The sequence below is a fragment of the Sceloporus occidentalis genome, unplaced genomic scaffold (genome assembly GCF_023333645.1).
Source record: "Sceloporus occidentalis isolate IW3139 unplaced genomic scaffold, rSceOcc1.0.p SCAF_63, whole genome shotgun sequence".
Lineage (NCBI taxonomy): Eukaryota > Metazoa > Chordata > Lepidosauria > Squamata > Phrynosomatidae > Sceloporus > Sceloporus occidentalis.
Window position 1 is genome coordinate 5,281,367 of NW_028317043.1, and position 23,686 is coordinate 5,305,052.

At 35.7% G+C, this 23,686-nt stretch overlaps 1 protein-coding gene across 3 annotated transcripts in view; it reads left to right on the forward strand.

Moving 5' to 3' along the window:
- LOC149287226 (LIM zinc-binding domain-containing Nebulette-like) overlaps positions 1-23,189 on the forward strand; it is a 74,899-nt gene extending 51,710 nt beyond the window's left edge. Inside the window, exons 5-27 of one of the 3 annotated variants that reach the window (XM_089493145.1) lie at positions 423-533; positions 766-867; positions 1,401-1,502; positions 1,899-2,012; positions 4,818-4,922; positions 5,556-5,660; positions 6,152-6,259; positions 6,776-6,886; positions 7,999-8,109; positions 8,189-8,299; positions 8,896-9,006; positions 10,648-10,758; positions 11,471-11,575; positions 12,211-12,303; positions 12,979-13,071; positions 13,213-13,305; positions 13,937-14,029; positions 14,374-14,478; positions 15,461-15,632; positions 17,645-17,737; positions 18,653-18,796; positions 21,229-21,353; positions 23,013-23,189. In XM_089493145.1, the coding sequence (XP_089349271.1) occupies positions 423-533; positions 766-867; positions 1,401-1,502; positions 1,899-2,012; positions 4,818-4,922; positions 5,556-5,660; positions 6,152-6,259; positions 6,776-6,886; positions 7,999-8,109; positions 8,189-8,299; positions 8,896-9,006; positions 10,648-10,758; positions 11,471-11,575; positions 12,211-12,303; positions 12,979-13,071; positions 13,213-13,305; positions 13,937-14,029; positions 14,374-14,478; positions 15,461-15,632; positions 17,645-17,737; positions 18,653-18,796; positions 21,229-21,353; positions 23,013-23,189 (2,595 nt within the window). The remainder of the gene's footprint in view (positions 1-422; positions 534-765; positions 868-1,400; positions 1,503-1,898; positions 2,013-4,817; positions 4,923-5,555; positions 5,661-6,151; positions 6,260-6,775; positions 6,887-7,998; positions 8,110-8,188; positions 8,300-8,895; positions 9,007-10,647; positions 10,759-11,470; positions 11,576-12,210; positions 12,304-12,978; positions 13,072-13,212; positions 13,306-13,936; positions 14,030-14,373; positions 14,479-15,460; positions 15,633-17,644; positions 17,738-18,652; positions 18,797-21,228; positions 21,354-23,012) is intronic. The other 2 variants (XM_089493146.1, XM_089493147.1) reach the window with 2 other exon arrangements.
- The last annotated feature ends 497 nt before the right edge of the window (positions 23,190-23,686 follow it).

The following is a 23,686-nucleotide window of genomic DNA, read 5'->3' on the forward strand; positions in this document are numbered from 1 at the left end:
CAAATCAACATCCTTCATAATATAAATAAAGAAAAAATATGCTTTGTTTTTTGTAAAACATGATATTAATGTTCCATAGTAATAAAAAATCCTCAATACGAATAATAAATACAAACAAATAAAAAAAAAATATATATATGATTTTATAATTAGGACATTTAATTTATAGAATGCCTTTAGATTCCATAGTAAGATGGCCACAATTTTAACATATTTGTGTAATTTGTTTGTAAAGGTTACACGGGGAAACAGTATAGATTAGGTGATTCTAAGGGTAATTTTGGTTGCATACCGGATAACATACCAGATAAGAAGAGATCAAATAGATTATCGCTAAAAGGCAGCGATAAATTACATCATTGGTTTATTATAGACTACTTTATTTGCTCACAATTCTAGTAACATTGCTATTCTGTTCCTAGGCTATTTACAGACAAAAATATGATTCAGAAAAGGGAAAATCAAGTTATGCGCAGATGTTGGAGCCTCCAGAACTTAAGCATGCAATGGAAGTCAATAAACACCAGAGTGATGTATGTAATAAGCCAAAATATGGAACTATTAATTACTATTTTATCCTGTGTTTTATTTATATTTAAAAAAACATATTTTTAGAATATAATTTTTATAGTGACACTGGTAATAGAAAATCTTGGTTCCCAATTAAAGCAGACTAAATGTATTGTGCAAATGTATATGCAATTACATGTACATATCATTATATAATTGTGTCTTTTAGTCCTAACCCTATTTTTGTCATTGCAGATATCATATAGAAAAGATCTGTTGGACACGCACAAGTATACAGAGGTGTTGAACAGACCAGATATCCAAAAAGCAACAGAGATTTCTAAAATTATAAGCAATGTAATTATTCGCTTCAGTATTTTTTTATTATTAGTTTTGATATCTGTCTCGGTGGACACAGTTTGTTATTATAGTTTATAGTTATATTATTATATATTATAGTTTATTATCAGCTCCCTCATGTTGGTAGAGTCTAGAGTCTATAAGTTCATTATTAACAAGAAACATTCAGTTGGGCAATCTTGATGATCAAAATATTCAAAATAAGTGTCCATAGATCTTGTGTTGGCTTATCTTATTCTAATAGTCATTTAAAAGATGATACTTTAAATACATTTAACTCCAGGGAGAGGGTTGAAGACGTGGACATGGGCCACCCAAGAGACTTCAGATACATAAATGTTCTTGCTGTGTTCTTTGGGGAACTGATTTTTATGTAACTATTTATTTATGGCAACTTTCTGTGAATGGATCCTGTTACATACAACATCACCTGGGATATTTACACGCTTAAGATTTAATGAGCACATTATGTAGTTGTCTATCTGTGTTTTATAAAATATGGTGGCTTTGACATTTTTTTCATTCTACAGGTTGATTATCGAAAAGACAGAGGGGAAATGAACAAGGAATCAGCAGTTTTAGGACGACCAGATTTCGAACATGCAAAAGAAGTTTCAAAGCTTGCCAGTCAGGTAATAAATCATTGTAGTTATAAGATCCAAAAAATCAGAGAACAGCCATTAAGCATATAGATAAGTTCACTTTGATTTTTACTTGGACAAAACAATCCAGAAATAGCCATTGTAACTTTAGGTGTTTATTAAATAGCACAGCTGTATTTGGGCTCTAGATAGTATGAATGATAGAATGATTACCTGACATAGGGCATGGGATGAGGGTAGGGGTGCTGCTGTTGGTTCCACCACAGTTTTAAGGGGTGTCCTTGGAGCATTGTTTTTTTTTAATGTTATATAAGGAAAATATACTATATAGCCAAACTGTGTTTTTAAATAAATTCTAATTAGGAAATAAAAAAAATTGATTTATAGACTGTGAATTTTAATTTGCTGAGAATTTTTGTTGATTAGGTAAAATATAAGGAACAATTTAATAAGGACATGAAGGGCAAGAAGCCATGTTACAACCCTTTGGACAGTGCCTCCTTCAAGCAGGCCCAGGCTGCATCTGTACTGGCGAGTGATGTATGTATTAACATAATCTGTGCATCTGCATACATAGAGATTCTTCTTATTTGCTACATATTATGATAATAGTAATATATTTGCTTAGTATTCCTGCTGTGTGACTGTATTTAAAAATACTTGGTTTAGATTTACAGGTTAATGTCAATTCATAGATACCTGAAATCCTAATTCATATAACAGGAGTTTCGCATATTTACCTTTTTTGAGGTTGATATAATAATGAAATGTATTTTTGTTTCTCTTTTTACTTCATTATTTGATTTACCAGCTCCTAGCACTTAATGCTATTATTGGAATTCCCGGGGAAATGTTTATTCAGGTCCTGCACTTACAGTAGTTCTTGAAATACATACATTTTATATTAAAAAAAAGAACATAGAAATGAGTCTCTGAATTGTTTTTGTTTCTATATGTATCTGTGTTGCAAATCGGACACAGTAAACGCTGGGTGCAGACCCGCACCTTGTACCTAGTTTGGAAACCAGTTCTGAACTGGCTTGCTGGTATTTATATCAGCTAGTAAGAAATCAGAGTTCAGATCATGGTCACTGAGCAGATAATAATAAAATAACAGCCACTTTGTGGACAATAGGATGGAGCAATACAACTGATATACAGTAATCCCCCCCAAAACAGGACCCTCTTCTACTCTGTAATAGGGCTGGTAATCTATACGTAAGCACCAACAAATTAGGCAGCACTGTAAACTTTTAATGGAGTAGTTAACACATACACAACAAATATATATATTAATACATACAGACACGTCAGGAGTTGAGAGCCCTGCCTGTAAGCTTGCCATCTAGCAGATTTGCAGAGGACTTGGAATGTTTCAGGAAATCTACAAGAGGGGAAAGAGAGAGAGAGATTAATAAGTGAGAGGATTTTTAGGGTAGAAAAGGGAACTAGTTATGGCTGTAGGAGGCCAGGGGGGATCAAGATAAAGGAATGTACATTCCCAAGGTAAACAGCTAAAAAAGAAACAGTCCCCAAAATAATGTTTGGTACATGTACATAAAAATACAAAATATGAATTGGTACATTTGCTTGCGGATCTGGTAAAGTCCAGATGTGGTTGGGTGGGGTGGGGTGGGGGGGAACCGCTGCATGTTTAAAAGGATCAAAGAAACCTGTGATTGATGTTAGCATAGGTCATTGCCACAGCAGAAGCTCATTCTAGTACAAACAGTAGAGATAGTATTTTTATGTTTGCTATATTTGTACAGCAGTTTACATCTTGGAATATGTTAAGGTCTAATATAGTTTAAAAAATTAAATAATTCAATTTATGTGTCTAAAATTGTAATGAAAAGTGGAATAATTGGATAAAAAGCAATCCTTAAATTGAAGATGGTGTGGTAATAAGCAAGTCATATATTCCTTATATAAAAATAAGTCTGCTAATCCTGGAAGGTAAAATGTGACTCCCAATTCAGTGGTTTTTAATTTAGCACAGTGGTTTCTTTTTAACTTGTGTTTTGTCAGTGGTATACTGTGTATACTGTGAAGGGTACTCAGTTCAGCTTTCTATGTTGCATTTTTATAGATGTATCTAGTACATTCTAGACCTAGATACCATGAATCTATTTTGTTAATGTTTAAACAGGAATTGTAAACCATGTGCTATTTACCAGTGGTAGCACCAGTTAATTAAGGCTTAGAGTGTGCCCATGATTACCAGCACGAAGCGAGATCAAATATAGTCCATTGCTAGCCATGGTTTTGAACTTTGACTAGTTTGCATGGATACAATATTTGAAAATAATAGAAAAAATCCATGCAGTATTTAATTTAATAAGAACAAAGATGGATAGAGTAGCTGCTTTACACAGCTCTAAACCCTGCTGTGCTTCCAAATCACAGCTGAGTTTAACTTGCTGACACCTCTAACACTTTTCAATTGTTGGGGAGCTGTACAATCTGTGAATCCCTGAGCAGAGAATATTCATTCCTCCACAGGGATTCAAACAAATTCTAAAACACTGCAGACATTTGGAAACTGTGAGATTCTGTTCTGAGTGTTTCAAGAAATATTTATATATTGTATAAAACAGTAGCCTGTGCCCAAAGCATTGTAGCATCACACAGTTACAACGGTAAAGTGGTTACAAGCTAACAAGATTACAGTTTTGTCCAGAGCTAGACCTGGTAGCCCTTCCTGTGCTGCTGCTATGACTTATTGTTAATCACTCACCTGGACACACTTACTAATAAAAGCTTATGGAGGAAAGGGTTTCATTAGCATTAGCTCAGTGTGGTGTTTGAGCGAGGAAAGTCACCCACAATATCAGATGACTGACAACAATGACCGCCTCCAGGTCTGCAGATAAAGGGAGTTTATTGGGGAAAAAAATCATATAAAACCAGGTATTGTCAATGCTAACCTACATTACTGTATTACAAGAACAACATTGTGTATAAACTGTGAAACCAACCAAGTGGTCTCCCCAGCCCCTGCCTCCCCCAAAACGTATACACACTCACTTCCTTACATACATATACTGTATACTTGTCTTGCATAAAGCCTGCCCTCACCCCTGCTTGTATACAGTGTGGTCTGCTGTACATGACCTCACTGAGCTCCCAGGGCATGCCAGTCGTTAGACCTACCCTGAACTAGAACTGAGTAGCACATGTGTGCCAGCTTTCCTCCCAAGCCATAGGTTTTATGGTCAGGTAATTTATTCCTTGACTTGTTTCAAAAGCTGTCATAGAATTGTCATATAATTGTTTGTAATATACCTGATCTACCGGTAGACACAAAGTTAGGAACTCCACTAATCAGCAATATTTTTTAATTAGGTGCAGTATAAGAAAGACTTAAATAACATGCATGATCCAGCTCTCGACTTGCCGAATTTACTTTACCTTGAACATGCATTAAAGACCAGCAAGATGCAAAGCAATGTGAGTTATTTATCAATCTATCAACTTTTTTAATATAAACTATAGCAGTTATCACTAGTGTATATTTTAGGCAATATTATACAATGTTGTCATTCTTATACAATAACAGTAAGAGTATATAATGGTTTTTTTTCTGCAGCAGCATTATGTTGTGCAGAATTTATTTGTTGTGCATTGCTCTCTGTAGACTAGTTAGTTCCACCTAAAGGGCCACTTTAGTAAGAATATGGAGAAAAGTTTCTCTGGATTTATAATTAAATTACTAATGTCTCCCTCTAGTGGTTACAAGTAGTTAGCTCTACTTAACTTACATAAACAGAATTGTGTGAAACAATTCTTAACTTTAAAATGTAAATATTGAATTTTTAAATTCAGTATTTGTATATTCCTTGGTTTGCTCCATGAAAAGAAGAAGTATATGATGATGACAAAAAAAGAAGAGATCACATATGTACAGTGCTTGATCTTTTAGAACTTCACATTGGAGGTGTAAGATGTGCCAAATTATTCTTATTTGCCTTCAAATACTATGTTTCCATGTAGAGCACCTAATTTATCATGGCTTGAATGGCCAGAGTCACACAACTCTCAGCTTCATACTATAACTAGATATTTCACTTTTGTATTTTTCAGACAACATACAAAAAACAGTTTGAAGAAAACAAGGCCATGTATAGCTTTGCTTTGGATACAGCAGAGCAGATTCACCATAAGGAAAACGCTATCCTTCAGAGTCAGGTAATTGTGATAAGTATGATTGGGAGATGGAATTTCTTTTGGTAAAATAAACATTTTGGGTTATTATTAGTTATTTGAGTACAGTTTGAGTGAAATATTGTATAAATTATGTCAAACTAGAATAACAAAGAATAAAACAATGAACGTTATGTGTGTGTGTGTGTGTGTATTCAAAAGGATTTTGGTGCAAAGTGTTAAAGTAGTATTGTCACCATAGCAACCAATAGGAAGGAAACCTATCAAGTGGGGCACAATATTGATTCAAAATTGTATTTATAATTTCCAAGGTGTTGCCAGATGGTGTGTTATTAGTATTATTTTTACAAGATTATTTTTTATTTAAATAAACTTGTATTTTTTTTGTCTGTATGCCTCGCTCACAGCTCCTCAATGTACTCAAATTTGTGAAAAAACAAATAAAAATGTTTTAAACAATTGGTGACTGGTGGGAATAGAAGAATTAATACCACGAGAATGTTATTTGTATTCAGGTTAAATACAAAGAAAAATATGAGAAATCTAAAGGCAAATCTTTGCTGGAGTTTGTTGATACTCCGTCATACCAAGTTTCAAAAGAGGCCCAGAAGATGCAGAGTGAGGTTGGTGAATTACTTTTGCACTAAAGTATTATGGATATAGAACTGTAGATTGCATGATCTGTGAGGAACAGAATAAATATATCTCATAGGTTTACATAAAATAAATGTCCGCTGTACCTAGTTTCATACAGGGGGTTCTGTTTTACTGTTTCCTGTATCCATGGATTTCTCTTTGGCAGGGTTCTTCCTCTTCTCCTGAATGTCCCGAGAGGGTAATAGATAAGTAGAACACCCTTCTTGCAGATTTGGTGGAGGTTAACACCTTGAGTCAATATAAAGCCACATGGCGTAAGCATAAGATTCTCTTAAATATAAAGCCAGACCAAGTAAGGTTTGCCATTTTTACTTCAGGAAAAACAGGAAAACTAGATAGGCCCCAGCGGTTGTTATCTCTTCTCTTGTCAATATTTATGCTGTCTATGGTTGCCTAGAGGATATATCGGACAGATAACTGCTGGCTGGTCTTATATCTATTTTATTTGACTGATCAAGCTTCCTTTTTATTTGAATAACCAGAAATCATACCGGAAAGATTTTGAAGAAAGCATTAAAGGAAGAGCAGCAGCAGATATGGACCTTACACCAACATTTCTTCATGCAATGCATGTTTCTAATCTGCTAAAGGAGGTAAATGTGGAAATTTGGAAAACTGTTTTTATTAGGAGTTACTTTCCTGTCTGACCACAATGTTACTTGACACTTCCATGTATCAGAAGGCTGCATTGTGACATTGCTCCCATGTACTTGCCAGTCTAGTTCTGAATATGGTACTTGAGAATTTGTTAAAAAAACAAAAACGGAAAAAAGATTTCGGGCGGCCCCTTGGCTTGGGCCCCCCTGCCGCCGGGGCCCGGTCGCCGTCGCGACCCCTGCGACCCCGGTAGTTCCGCCACTGCTTGGCAGTCAGCAAATTTAGTAAGTCATCAGATGCCAAGTTCTAAAAATCTCTACAAGCACAGATCTTCTTGATAGTTGCAATTTTGTGTGATGAAGGTCATGACAAACACTATAGGAATTGGAAGATATATCCACCTAGGAGAAGTATTCATAGAGTCCTAACTATAACTTATTATTATTACTTATCCATTTAGCCAGTAATATAACAGGAGAACTACTGTCATTTGTCTGAAACATCTAGAAACGTTTCCCTTAAAACATTATCAAGCATTCTACCTGGATTCTTTATTTTATTTTGGGCAATACCAGCAAAACGATTTCTAGAAATATGTCTTTAAGAACATTCCAATTGGCATATAAGAGTTACTCCATTTCCTAAACCTTGCAAATTAAAATTCTAATAATTATATTATAATTAAAATTATGGATGATAATAACTCCATAACAACATATCTTAATTATAAACATAAAATGGATGTTATTAATTATTAGCATGTAATCGAAGACATTGTTACCACAATCAGTTGTGTAAGGTTGTCATGTATCTTAACAACAATGTTTCTATTGCTCACCTGGAAAAACTGGAGACTAGAAAGTAAACTTTAACAATAGTTTAATATTGTGATTTTTATAAAGGTGATAAGAAACAATATATGAAATTATCGGAACAGAGCCATATCCAGCCTATTTGTGCTAGTGACATTGTGTTATTAATTAACTCTAAATAGTGTGTATGTATATATATATATATATATATATATATATATATATATATATATATATGGCTATTTTCACATGTAATTGTTCTGACCCTACATGTTTACCTTTCTTTTGATTTTTAGAAAGAATACAGAAAAGATTTGGAAGAAGGGATCAAAGGAAAAGGGCTTAGTGTCTTAGAAGATACTCCCGATTTAATAAGGGTGAAGAATGCTGCTCAGATATTAAGCGAGGTACAGGATTGCCTTGTATAAAAAGTGCTATAATCAGCTGTTTTGTACATTATGAAAAGGTGCCACATTTCTTTTACAGAAACAATATAGGAGAGACCTTGAAAATGACATAAAAGGAAAAGGTATGGAGCTTAATGCAGACATCCCTGATATTATCAGAGCTAAAAGGGCATCAGAAATCATCAGCCAGGTAAATATAACAGCAAGGTGGCTGCACTTTTAGAAATAAGAAATAAGAATGATCCTGATACAACTAATGATATTATGGAAAAGATCATTTTGGTCCAGCCAAGACAATAAGAGGAGTTGATAGCTGCTGTTGGGATAATGTATTATTAGTCTATTCACTAGGTAAAGCAAAACTTGCCTGTAGCCTGTAGAAACACAGGGGTGCCAAGAGTGTGTGTGTGTGCGCAGTGGGTTCTGTGAGCAACTCCAAATGATTTAAATTGGGTCCTTGTCAGTATATATTTTCAGCGACTTCACCTTGTAAATTAGTGGCTTTGTATTCAAATAAACTTTATAACACATCATAAAAAAGCTAAAGCTGAGGGGTTAGCTAAAATCATTCTGATGGTTATTATTATTATGTTGGCATTCACACACCAATTTAACTCAAGAACTGACAGCTTTAGGAAGAAACTTCTCCTTGTGCTGACAAATGATTTTGGACAAGATTTTGTTCAAAGGTCTCGAAGACAAGATAGCCTGTTTGTGCAGAGGACAGTACTTGGTGCTACAGTTTAATAATAATTAACGGTAATTGCATGGGTTTCTTTTGTGCAGAAGGAATACAAGAAAGACTTGGAAACAGAAATTAAGGGGAAAGGAATGCAAGTTTGTGCTGATAACCCAGAGATACAACGTATAAAGAGGGTATCTGAAATGGTCAGCCAGGTTAGTATAAGAAATATACAATTCGTATGTTATACATGTAATTTAGGCACCCAAAATCAGTGGCAGTTATTTACCATAGTAAGGGAATTTTGAAAGCTCTCTGTTAGTTCTGTATGCAGTTGCCTTGTTTGCTAGATAACAGGGTGTGGAGTACCGTAATTCTACAGTTTTCCATGTGGTTTTCTGCATATTTTATTTTATACCCACTTTCACTACTTTTACTAACTCTAGAAATAGGACTTTCAGGTTTGTGGGAATTCTGTCAAGAAGTTCACAGCCCCCACCAAAATTCACCGTAACCTGCATGACACACATGTGATCTCTATATTTTTGGAAACTTGGTTATGTAGGGTAGATACTGATCATACAGAGCAAAATGAAGGTCTATTCTCCAGAAATTAGAGTTATCAGACAAGAATTACTTTGTATGAAGTTACTCAAGCTGAGTCACTGAAAGTCACTGTTCACCCCCTGGCACACAAAAGCTGCACATTTTACAAAATGTTTCACTTTAATGCCAGTTAGCTATGATCAGGAAAGCAATTGACACCTCAACTTTGTCACATGGGCCACCCTGAAAATAATGGAAAAACTTAATGCATAAAAAGTCACAATAAAAATCCTCTTCCTCCCTTCCACACATGAGCCTGTATATGTACTCCTGTGTACTAGCGACACCAAGTGGTTGGAGGGTGCATTGTTTATAATTGTTTGCTAGGTACAGATGAAGAGCCACTTGATTACCAGCTGTGTAAACCTTCTGTGCAGCAGGCACTTGGCACCACCATGGAAATCTAGCTGCTAGCTAGCAAGTGCAGAGGGCTTCATTGCTAATGACTGTAGACCATGTCTTCCCAACCGTAACCTGCATGACACACATGTGATCTCTATATTTTTGGAAACTTGGTTATGTAGGGTAGATACTGATCATACAGAGCAAAATGAAGGTCTATTCTCCAGAAATTAGAGTTATCAGACAAGAATTACTTTGTATGAAGTTACTCAAGCTGAGTCACTGAAAGTCACTGTTCACCCCCTGGCACACAAAAGCTGCACATTTTACAAAATGTTTCACTTTAATGCCAGTTAGCTATGATCAGGAAAGCAATTGACACCTCAACTTTGTCACATGGGCCACCCTGAAAATAATGGAAAAACTTAATGCATAAAAAGTCACAATAAAAATCCTCTTCCTCCCTTCCACACATGAGCCTGTATATGTACTCCTGTGTACTAGCGACACCAAGTGGTTGGAGGGTGCATTGTTTATAATTGTTTGCTAGGTACAGATGAAGAGCCACTTGATTACCAGCTGTGTAAACCTTCTGTGCAGCAGGCACTTGGCACCACCATGGAAATCTAGCTGCTAGCTAGCAAGTGCAGAGGGCTTCATTGCTAATGACTGTAGACCATGTCTTCCCAACTGTAGTCATCTGAGTGATATGCTATACAGCAAAAAGCAGATTGTTCTACAAATAATAATACAGTATAACAAAAAATATTCACATATGCATTTTCTAATGAAAGAAATAGCTTGTATTTTACTTTTATAGTAAGTCAGTGTGTTGGTTTGGGGGTTACAATTTAATTATTTTACAATGAAATACATCTCATTAACATGGCCTGGAATTTCCAATGCAGAAAGAGTACAGGAAGGACCTGGAGACCGAAATCAAAGGGAAAGGAATGCAGGTTGGTCCAGATATTCCAGAGCTACAGAGAGCCAAAAGAGCTTCTGAGATCATAAGTCAGGTTGGTATGAAGCTCATTAATCCATTCTCATTTCTCATAATATGTGATTCACATACGCCCACAATATTACCAGCTACTGCATCTTTGTAAACACTGTGTCAGTTCCTAGTGTAGATAAAGCAGTTGGCTTAATCGGTGTCAGAAAATGACAGAACCGCTGTATTAAAACACTGAACACATTATGTTGCTTTGACTGACCGCTTCTAGCAAATGACCACTATACATAACGGGCTTGCAGGATATTGTACATCGGGTATTGCAGCAAGGGCCCCACAACGAGAGTGAGTAAAGTAAATTATTGCCAATGTAAGATAGCGTATGGACATTTGACCTTAATTAAGTGCTGATTTTTTCAATTTAGTAATCCATGACATTTTAGCAAACATGATGTTATCTCTTTTTGCTTTTGCCATCAGTTTCCCTGGAAATAAATTACTAATTGTCGGTTTTCTAAATATTGATTCCTTGTAGATCTTAGGAATTTCTAATGCCAGAAGTTTCCAAATGTAGTTCTTTATAAAATATAATGCTCACTTAAGCTCTAGGCATGAAAAGGGTATACAATTATTTTTTGTTATATAGTTTAATTAAATACTAAGTGTTCTGTCTACATTACTTGTTGCAAATAGTCCTGCTTTCACTTAAAAGTGGTTACAAGCAGACAAAGGTAAGAAATCACATTATTTATTAATACTTATTTATTTTTCCTTAGAAAAAATACAAAGATGAAGCTGGCAAAATGCTTTCTACATATTCCATAGTAGCAGACACTCCAGAAATTGAGAGAGTCAAAACCACCCAAAAGAACATAAGTTCAGTGAGTGTTTTAGATAAATATACTTTTAAGAACAAAGTGTCCCGACATTGCTTGCCTAATAAATTTATCCAGTATAACCTTGAATTATATTGCAAATGTAGTATTTTTCACAGTGTGTTAGAAATTGCATTTGCAAAATGCTTAATTTATTGTTGTTGCACTTGAATTGGTGCAATTCTAACAAACTCACAGTAGGACTACAAAATAATTTAGGATAAATTTAGTCGCCAGAATTCTTCATTCTGTTCATTCCATTGACACCATTAGACTGTTCACCAAAGAACTTGGCTGTTCAATGCTGCTAAATTGGACAGTGAAAGCTTGTGAAATTAATAATATTAGAACATAAGTTAATTTCTGAGATGAAAAATCACTTTATTATAAGTGGTATTATTATTAATTCATAAAGTGCCATCATATTTTGTAGCGCTTTACAGGTTAACTGGAGTGTCATATTTAAAAATTACGCTTACCAAATAATGGCCAAATACTTCATTTCTGGAGCACCGTCATACTTAAATACTGAAATATTAGCTTAATAATGCATTTGTTTAAGATTTCTTTATTTTTTGATTATTTTTGAAAAAGTGCTTAATGCAATATTTAAGTTGTAATTACCTTATTTGTAATTTTAGGTGTTATATAAAAAGGAGGTGGGGGCTGGCACGGCTGTTAGGGAAACGCCAGAGACTGAACGAGTTAAGATAACCCAGCAAAATATCAGTGCAGTAAGTAAACAGTAGCTTTTACTGTATCGACCATCCATATAAATATGGATGCTTTTTGGTTGTTGCTTTTTTCACATGAACCAGTACCAAGATGTGTGTTTTGAAGACATTGTTATAAAAAAGTGGTTCTCAGCCACAATTGTACAATCAACAGGAGCATTCCCTTTGTTTCTATGATGCTAAACCGAAATACAAAATTGTGCACCAGAATCACATAACTATAAACATATGTTGGTCTTTAACCTTTGATAAATATATAATTTACATCATGTACAACTGCTTATATAAGAATTCACAAGTGGTCCAGATAGCCCAATAAAGACCACAGGGTGGAACTTTTCATATCTATTCACTAACTATTTCAAAGAGCTAACTCATCAGCTTTCTCATAGTTAATCTACTTGTGTCCTTCCTGCAAGTTCATCGAATTTAGGGCAGTTCATGGAAGCTGGTAGATGTTCAGGGAATGTTAGTTAACACTTGCAATGAACCATGAGTTTAGCATTTGGTTTAAGTGATTTAACCTCGTGGTTGAGCGTGTGTCAATAAAATCTTGCTGTAAAGATTTCACAGGTAAACATCTGATTTAGACTACTATTGCAGTCTATGTATTAATAATGTATGCATCAATTGCATGTTCAGATATGGGAATTTGATTCTGTCTATATTATATAGGTAAAATATAAAGAAGATATTGGACCTGCCACAGCCATCTCAGATCTACCAGAAATAAAGAGAGTTAAAGAAAACCAAAAACATATTAGTAATGTAAGACAATTGTTCTGTATTGGAAACGTGGCACCTGTGCCTGTATGTCTCGTGTTGTATGCAGCTGTAGCAATGTTTCTCCAAACTGAATATAGATTGTACACTCTGAAATAAAAGCTTCTTGATTATTATGATTAACAGGTACAGTACAGAGAACAGCTGTATAAAGCCACCCCTGTCACCATCACTCCAGAAATGGAACGCGTCAAGAAGAATCAGGAACATTTCAGCACGGCAAGAACTCCCAACATATATCTTCATAACATTTTAAATTTTTATGTGCACTGCAGAAAATTCTTTCCATAATATTTATGACCTGTTAGTCACGGGGCAAAGCGTATGGGTGCGGGAAACTGAATATCCCACAAAGATTTGGGTCATTTCAACATTGTACAGCTTTAATGGAAAATTTCATATTTTAGTCATAAATTATGATGAATAGGACTCATCTCTTGTTACATTTTCTCAAGCAGGGTCATCTTTTCCACTCAATACAGGAAAAAAAAACTAAAGAGGATTTTTGTCTTTATTACGATTGCACAAGAGCAAAAGTTGCCTTAAAACATTTACTGTTTGTGGTACCTGTGGACTTGGTATTGAGAAGCTCCAAGTTTACCCAAAAATATTGCTCCTTAGGGCAGATAAAGTAAACAGAACTCAAGTTTCAAATTTACAGTTAAAGAACTTTAGTATATGATATAATAGGGGCCCCTTGGTACGAGCTCATGTCAGATACGTTGGCAATAAAGGTGATTTTCTTAAACATTTTCTTGCTCCAGATTTTTGATAGCTGTATTGTGTTTTATACATCAGAATTGGAGTAAATCTTATTGTGTTCTGACTGTACTGTCTCCTTTGTCCTCAGGTTCACTACAAGGAGAAAATAGGAAAAGCGACCGATGTTAGCCTTACCCCTGAGATGGAGAGAGTAAAAAAGAATCAGGAAAACATTAGTTCGGCAAGTTTCATATTCAGGAATTTGAGGATTTACTCTAATTATATTTCTATATCCATTTATTTTAAATAAAGCATTTTGTTTAACAAGTTACAATTACCCTCACTCCATGACCCCTTTGGTGTTGAATGTAAGATAAGGTAAAACTGATATGTTGCGGGTTTTATTTTTGGAAAGGTTTTGGTTATCCTTATTATAATCCCTTTTCACAGTTCTCCCAGTGGTTACTGCTCTGTGACCTCCAACGGTCTTACAATATAAACCGATTGAAAGTACAGTCCTTCAATTAGGGTTTATTTTGGGTTTATATGGTCTAACGGAATAAATGTCTTACTGTCTTCATCCAGGTTAAGTACAGCAGTGATTTGAAGCAAATGAAAGGAAGATCTAATGTAAATTTAGACACACCAGAAATGAGGCATGTCAAAGAAACACAAAACAACGTATCAATGGTAGGGTGTTGGGACATTGTCACACTAGTTGGAACGTTCAAATTAAAATGCATGTAGCAGAGATTTTATCTTACTTTTGGAAACTACAGCAACTATATACCTACTTACAAGCACATTCAGTCCTTTCTTTTTCAAGTGCAGCTGAACATTGACGTCAATCACTTTGTCGGAACACTAATAAAATCCTTGTCTTAACTGGATTGCGTATTTGTTTTTAACTCGCACGTAACTGAACCTGACACAGTCTGAGTGTGATGCACGGTGCGTTCTCATCTGCATGACTGCACAAGTGATGCTGTTTGACACACTAATTTTGTTTGCTTGAAGTGTAAGAATTTATTTTGTTTATTACCATGTGTATGTTATTGGCAAATTATTTAGGCAATTGACTTGTATGTCAGTATTCATAACAATCTGCAATATAATTGTTAATTTAGGCTACGTGTGTTGATATAAATTCTAAAAAAACAGACAAATTAAATGTGGCAGGATCCCAGTGTGTTATCTGAACACATTGAAATATGAAGCTATACATATTATATTGGTATAGTGTTATCAATATAGTTTACATTTCTGGGAAGTATAAGGTTATATACTGTATTTTTGTAACAAGGTATTGTAACTTTCACACGTAGAAATCTCAAATTACTGTCACATTAATTTAAACTCAAGTATGTTAATAAGATGTTGGAACTGGACTGAAATATTGGGTAAGTCGTAGTTTCAGCTACAAATGAAGTGGCATGACTTCTGCGGCCTTCAATATATAGTTGTCTTAGACTTAGAAAGTTAATTGTTCACTGTAGTTAAGAAGGAGACGTGACTCCATATTTGTGCAAACCCAAAGTTTATTCTCACTCAGCCTTTCACTTTGAATCTTGAGCCTTTGTTGACCCTGTTATTGGTATTTCTTATAATTCACGAATATATAATACGTGACAAATAAATAATTCAGCACGTTACATTTCTTGATTACTTTCAGATTAAATATCATGAAGATTTTGAGAAGACAAAAGGTAGAGGATTCACCTCAGTTGTGGATGATCCAGTGACTGACCGTGTAAGAAAGAACACACAAATTGTCAGTGATGCTGCCTACAAAGGGGTTCATCCTCATGTTGTTGAGATGGATCGAAGACCTGGGATGATTGTGGGTGAGTTTATCAGAAATCAAGATCTAGAGGGCACTATACCAGCAGTGTGCTTGGTTCTCACTGGTTAGAACAGCGGCTGAAATGTAATAGAATAGCTATTAGTTGCAGATGAGTTGGAAATTTTCTTTGGCTTTGTACTGGATCTGTTTGCAACATAACAGGATGATTTTAACCTTTTTATTCTAGGTTATGTAAGATTATTTTATTATTATTATTTTCTTTACACTTAACGCAAACCATTTTAATTGTGTTATCTTTTCAAACTATATTGACTTTTTTGCCCCTAGTTTTAAAAATTAAAAGTAGTTACACACTACTTTTATTACATTACTCAGAGGGTTGAGTAGTTTGATATTAGTGTATTTTTGAACATGATAGCCCAATGCAGCATAAGAATGGAGAAAATGGTTGGGTGACTTAAAGGAAGTTAAAATGTAGGCATTAGGACTACATTGAACTCCCCTGTAAGGGAGGGGATAAGAGCATTGAGGGTGAGTTGTGAGTGAATCAGAAAAATATCAAGCTACTTAAGTTAACTGTGTGACTTTTGAATTCTGTAAACAATTGTGGTTTATGGTAGAGATCCATGAAGATGGTGCAGCTGCCGTTAAGATGTTTTTAACAGAATAGTATTGCTATAGTACTCATAATTGGTTTGAGCTCCGTATTATGGGTTAAATGGGCAAGGCTGTGGCAGAACCAGTGATCTAAAGCTTGTAGCCTACCAATTTTATGTCTCGGCCTCCCAGAGGCAAAAATTTAGCCAGACCAATGGTGGCGCAAGGGTTGAGCTTACATGGTGTTCCACTTGCAAAGGCTTAAACACATGTTCAGCCGAACTTTCCTCCCCGAGCTACCGAAGGAGAGTGAAAGAAGGAGGGAAGAGAAGGAGAGAATCGATGTGTACGTTTATGGTGTTAGAGTATGTGTGTTTGAGTGTGTGGAATGTGTATATGTGAATTGTCATGTGTGCCTGGAGCTCACCGTTGTATGTCAGTGGCTGCCTTCAGCTCTAGGTTGTATAACAGTGCCTGTATACAGTTCTCCATTGTGTAGAAAGGCCTGTCTACAGTTCTCCATATGTATATGCAATTGGGTGGCCTTGTTAGGCCCTCCCAAAACCTTCATTGTCCCCCGAGCCTTTGCATTTCCCCCCTGTATTGTCACCCAAACCCTAAGATACCCTCTTCATGTACTGCCTACCTTTTGTCCAAATACGGTGCTAAAGCCCGATGTTTATTGAAAGTAGGAATTAGTAGGTTTGGATTTGAGCACTGGTAGAACTGGCAATAGTACAAAGAAGTGGCCACATTCTTGCTGGGATTTAATGTTCAAAACACAAAGGAAAGTTCAGGGCAAATCTCTTTTTAATAGTGTCTGAAAAATACAGAAACATTTAAAAAATGTTAACACAACAGATAAACAACTTTTATGCTCTACAGATAAAGGGCCTCTTTTATTAATAAATGTATAAGGCACCAGCATAGTGTTATTAACATGGGTAATTACAAAATTAAAAATAACTTTAAAAGTGGCAATATGCAAAACGAACAATAACATGACCATGCATAACATATACTGGTACAGAAGAAGAGGGCCTTGCTCTTGTAAGCTTATAAGCTAAAAGGTTGGTGGTATAGTTATCTATTTACAATGTATTCACACATGCGGTGGCCCACATTTCCCTATACCGCACAATATCAATGTTGCAAATAAATACATTCAATAATTTAAAAAAATATCTTTTTAGAATCATTATCAGCACCATATTAAAGCAATCCCTTTATTCTAGATATTGCTACGCATCTTTTATATATCAATAATTATTTTAATAATCATTTTGCTTGTTGTGTTGCTAAAGGAATACATATTGGTATTTAGGCACTTTATTTTTATCAGCATTATGTTTTTTTATATCGGCCTTTTGCTAATCTCTGACTTGTCCTTGTACTTGGAATGTATTTTCGCTTCTTCCTCTTATCTGTCTTACACCTTTCCTTTTCCTGCTTAAGACCTCAAGGTTTGGCGCACTGATCCAGGCTCCATCTTCGACATTGATCCTCTGGAAGACAATATCCAGTCTAGGAGTCTGCATAAGTTAACTGGTATTTCTGACTGATACTGTAAACTCCCCAAAAATATGAAATTCCCACACAGTTTTAAAATCTCATAATACTAACTAATCATATAGATTTTTGTATAGCTCTTTGATAAAATAGATATTATTAAATAGAATTAATTAGCAATAATAACAAAGTATAAAAACCCTTTGATTCTTCAATGACATCGAAACATAGAACTTGATGGCAGATAAGAATCATTCAGTATGAATCATCCAGTCCCCGGTCTTCTCTTAGATTTAGGATATCCCATGCATGTTTACATTCCCTTACTCAGACATCCCAGCCTGAAAGAATTAATTTCAGACAGGTAGCTTCACCTTTTTTTTTTTTTTTGAGCGTGAACGCGCGAGAGAGTTCAATAGTCATAATAAACTCTCTCGCACTCATTCTATTTCCATGATGTCTGTTGCCATTTGCGGGCATCAGGGAGCCTTAAAATGATGGAGACTCCTGGAACATCCGAGAGAGTTGGGATGTGTGCTTCCTGTATAAGCCTCCACTATTTCTATTGTGAGGCTGTTCAGCTTACCCTTTCAGGACGTTTCTATCGTAATAGTGCCTTTCAAAACACGTAGCTCATTAACAACAACCACAACTAAAAAATATCTTTGGCACAGAACGTGATAGGAAATTACTGCCAAAGTTTCGCTTTGAATAGATGCCAAATGTTCTTATAAAGATAGTGCTCACTGTTTGTGTAATATCAGCTTTTTTTGTTCTATGTTTTTTATGTAGGCGACCAAAACACTTGCATTCTATAATATTAACACACACTCTAGGCCACATATAAATGATACATTGAGGCTAAACTTTGCGTTCTTTCTTGATTTTGTTTTGTTTTATATCTTATTCTATTATTTCCAGTAATTTGTTACAATAGCGTTCCTTTGCCTTTAGAGAAAGCAAGCCTTTATAGTAAGCACTGTTGCCACTCTGCTGGGGCTGCTGCATTGAGTCAGGGTGATGACAGGTCAGAAGTATCCGAGATGAACCCTAGTTTTTCTTACTGCAGTGAGGGCACCAGGGTATCTGAAGAAGGAGGTAACATTATATTTAGTACTGTACATTATTAAAGCAGCTGTCCCCTATGAACATGTTAGCTTTGGTGAATATTGCCTCCATGGAGAGCCAGGTTGCCCTTATGGCAAAACAGGCAGTTGTCTCTTTCCACAATTATGTTCTAGCGCACTTGAGAGCATGTAGGTAATTTTTCGAATAGGCTAATTCATTTAGAACACCTGATCATGGTGTGACTTTAGTATATAAGTTCTAATCTTTAACCAATGTACTATAAAAATAAATATCACGGGGACAGCTGTTTTAAATACTAATAACACATGGGTGTTGTGCAGTGGATCACTTTAAGGAAAGATTAACATTGATCACGGTATTCAAATGTGTTTGTCACAGCAGCTGTGAGTAATATTCAGGGCATTTGATGAACCTAAATAAAAAGAGCTTCCTGTCTTTCTCTCATTATTTTACCAATGATAATGTGATTGTGCTGTTCTGGTTTTCTATAGCTAGGTAAGACAGCATTCTGACTTGTTGTCAGATATCATTGACTAATATACCATAGATGCCAAATAGTAAACTAATAACATGAATATAGACTTCAGTAATATGGAAAAGCAGATTTTATATGTTCTAATGTACCTTGGTCCATGTGACATGCCATTGTTATTTTTCTGTGTTTGTAAGTTAAATGGTCATGGATGGCTACTGTGGGCTTGATGCATTGTTTGGCTCTATACTAGCTAAGCTGGAACAGGTTATAAGCACGGCTTCTCTCTACAGCAGTCCTAGCAGCGTCCGTAAATATGCAAATGGACAACTTTTGTGTACCACAAGGGATGCAGCTGGGCTTATCAACCCAGTACAGAAACCAGGCTGTTCTCTGGCTTGGTCCACACTTCTTCCAGCTCCCGCGTCTCTAACATGTACACAGCCTCTTATTACTTTGCGCTTTATGCACTGTGGCCAACTTTCTATGCATGGTTCCATCTGCCTACTTGGTCATTACTGTTTATAGAAACACTTGTGTATGGTCTGTGCTTTTAAATAACTACTGAATGGTTCAAGAATAATGTGTGATTCACCAAAACAGAACATTACCTGTTTCAATATATGTATATATTCAGCTTTTTTGCAATTTTAGCAGAGTATAGTTTAGAATACTTATATTTTAGTATATTATAATATTAGTATATTATATTATATATTATATATACACCTGGGAACTCTCAGGATTTGGCCCCAAGTCTCAGGTTCTCAGGGTGAATGGGCAGATTCTCAGTGTCACACAGTCTGGAGTTGACATCATACATAAGACTTAATGATTTTGCTACCAGTATGTTATGGTTGATATCCCTGCTTGAATACAGGTGACTCAAGCGTACGTTTAAATAATAACGTTTAAATAATAACAAGTCAAAGTTTCAATGAGGACCACTATTAGGGTCATTTGGGTAACACATTTAGCGAGTCACCACATAAAATCTTTACATGAAAGACCTTATGGCTACAGGGGCTCCTAGGCAATGTGTCCAGTGTGCCAAAAGGATAATCCAGGATGGAACACGAGTTTGTTTTGGTTTTGTGATACTACTTCGTATTGTATTTGGGACTTTGCCAAGAATTGCTCTTGTATACATGGATCAATGTATTTTTCTGAATGTTTATCTATGTGACAGAAAGGGCTATTACACAAGGGTTACCCTGCAGCTACCGTCCTTTTCCGTGGTCCTACATTTTGGCTGGTAGTGGCTGTATTTTTGTAAGTGTCCCTGGTTAAAGGAGCCATCTGGTCACCTTGTACTACACAGCTTTGCAACAGTGTGAAATTCAGATGGATAGTTACTGTTCATGCAACAGAAAGGGATTGCTTTACTAATGATATTGTTTTAACAAACACTATGAAATGTAACTTTCATGTCTCCTCTGACTGTTTATCATATTATCCCAGGCCTCCTGAAGAAAATGTGTTGTGGCTTCATCTTTTTCTTTAGATCTTCTAATATTAGTCTCTCCACCTAATGTATCTGTTTGTCTTATGTCTGTCAATTATAGTCTTGTCATACCTATTGAATATATGTATTGTAAGAAGCTCTGTATAAATTGTTGGTGCTATATAAACAAAAGATACTAATATATATAATTATCTGGATAGATCTCCACATACAACTGTTTCACTGTTTACAAAGGTCATTTTGGTATGTTACTGTGTTCTAAAGATTTTCCCATTGCATCTAGACATTCACATCTAGGGTTTTCATACCTACCCTCTTTCCGGGAACATACATTCGGACAGCACTTCACGTGTGCTGATCACAAACACGTGAAAAGTATGTGTCCCTAAAAAGATGGTAGAATGGCAACCCTAGTCACAGGTAAGTCATTCCGTCATTATTAGTCTGTGGGTTTTGGTTAGGTTTCACCATTTCACCAGTCGCCATTTGGATCTTTAATTGCAGCTCCGGTGCTTCCTGGTGCCTATCAGCAATCCCCGCCCCATAGCTATGGATTTATGGCCCAGTCAAGTACATCTTCCATGAGGTCCATGCATTCACCGCATGCACAGGCACATTCTCCGAGCTTGGTGAGTACAACAAGATCAATAAAAAATATACCAGTCTTAACCGCATGCTTTTGTGCCCAGCATATGCAGCTAATTTTCAAATGTCCTTGCAGTAACCCAGTGTATTAATAGTGTGGTCATTGTACCTTGTCTGATATGTTCAAACATAATGTTAAAAATTTGTCCGGATTATAAAGTTTACATTTTTTCTAGCACAATCCTTGTAGAGGGTTCGATGCTACATCTACATTGGGAATATTACTGTATTTGGAATCAAGTGACTTGGACCATCTTCTCCATCTTCTTTGCATGAAAAACTTGACTGCAAACTCAATCTCTCGACTTCTAGTGATTAAACCCAAAATAGTATTAATTTAAACTGGGAGCCTGCCCCCTTAAATTTCCCCTTTAAATTTTACATTGACTTTAGCAGCACATCAACGTATGTGACGCTCACATTGCCACGCTGGAAAGTAACACCCAACATGTTTTTACAATGAGTCAGGTTAGGTTTGTTTCACTGATTCCCTCCAGTCAGCGGCTGGCAACCAGCATGTCAGTGGTTTATTGCAACGTAGGCTAATGTTCCATTAAGCTTAAATACACGCAGCAGCATGGCTGAACAGCGTGTTTCTGGTAGAAGGGGAGACATAGAAATAGAAACATAGAATTTGATGGCAGATAAGACACACTCAGCCCATCTAGTCGCCCATTTTTTCCTGATGTAAAGACTCTGACCTTAATCAGTCCTTGTTCTCATCTTAGATTCGGGATAGCTTTATACCTATCCCATGCATGTTTAAATTCCCTAATTGTATTGCCAAAGGTAAAAAAAAACCTTGACATTGGGGTTTAGGGTCAGTTCTGACAGCTGCAACATCCAATATATGATTTTATCTAAGGTGGCTGGAACGGTCAGCAAAGTCAACATCACAATATGGAAAGACTATTATATTAATTTGGTCTTCAGGGCCACAGTGCAATTCAGGTTTCAGGTTATATATCCTCAAGTGTCTACAGACCGTTCAATCAGCTCCACCAGGAATTTACGAGATTATCCTGAAAATATGTTCTGGGGAGAATTCAAGACTACAGACTACAGTACTTTCAAGCAACATTTCATACCACATTTGAAGCAGTAAACTAAAAGCAAATAGTCTTGTATCGCTAAGTTATTTAAGCGCACCTTCATTTGGCTTTTCAGTTATTTCAAGAGCTATTTTTTTGTTCTGATACTGCCGCTAAATATGTGATGCATTGTAATGACTTTCTTAATGGAGTATTATAAATTCTTCTAAATCCAATAGATTATGTAAAATGTAGTATCAGACTTGGTTACAGGGTGGCGTAAATTTGTCAGAATAATAGGTTATGCTTTTATGTTACAAATACTAGATACTTAATTTCATATTTTTTCATTATTACTAATAAGAATATTTAATTCCCCATCCGCCTGTATGCCAGCATGCACATGTTCAAGCACCTTAAATATTAATGTAAATATGAGTTACTATATGTATTTATTCTATATAAGTCATGTATGTTAATTTGACATGACTCAACTTGTGTGAAAAAAAAATTACATTTAGGAAAGAATACCCATTTGGGTAAACAATTTAAAACATGCACTTTCAGTTTAGCAATTTGCCTGATACATATTTCTGTATTTTTGTCGTGCAGAATACATACAGGGCAATATATGATTACAGCGCACAAGAGGATGATGAAGTATCCTTCAGAGATGGTGACTATATTGTTAACGTGCAGCAAATTGACAAAGGCTGGATGTACGGCACTGTTCAGAGAACTGGAAAAGCGGGGATGCTTCCATCCAATTACATTGAGCTGGTTAACTAAGCGCCTGGAATCACTTCTTCTGTATTATACATTCTGCATTTTATGTGAGGATTAGGAGGATCAAGGATTGTTTATTAATCATTATTTTCAAACTTGCAGAAATATACATTTAAAGTCACAGGCTAATTTCTTTAGCACTGCTATAAAAATCATCGATAACATCCAGATTCACACTATATATATATATATATATATAACATTTATTTAAACACTTTGCTGTTGGATATTGGATATAACATTGGAGAGGTTTTGTAGAAACATAAAATATTAAAACATATTCAGAGGGCTTATAGCGCCATACCTTTAAAATATCACTTGCTCTTCATGCTTTAGGAACCAAATGTATGCTCCAAGGGCTGTTAAGTATTGACAATCTGTACGGAATATTATACATGGTACTGTACTGATACAGGTCGGTCCTACTGTGGTCCTTTAGCTGTTGTGGGTGGGCACACTCCTATATTGGGCCAGAAAACATAATGCTAGAACAGATGGAG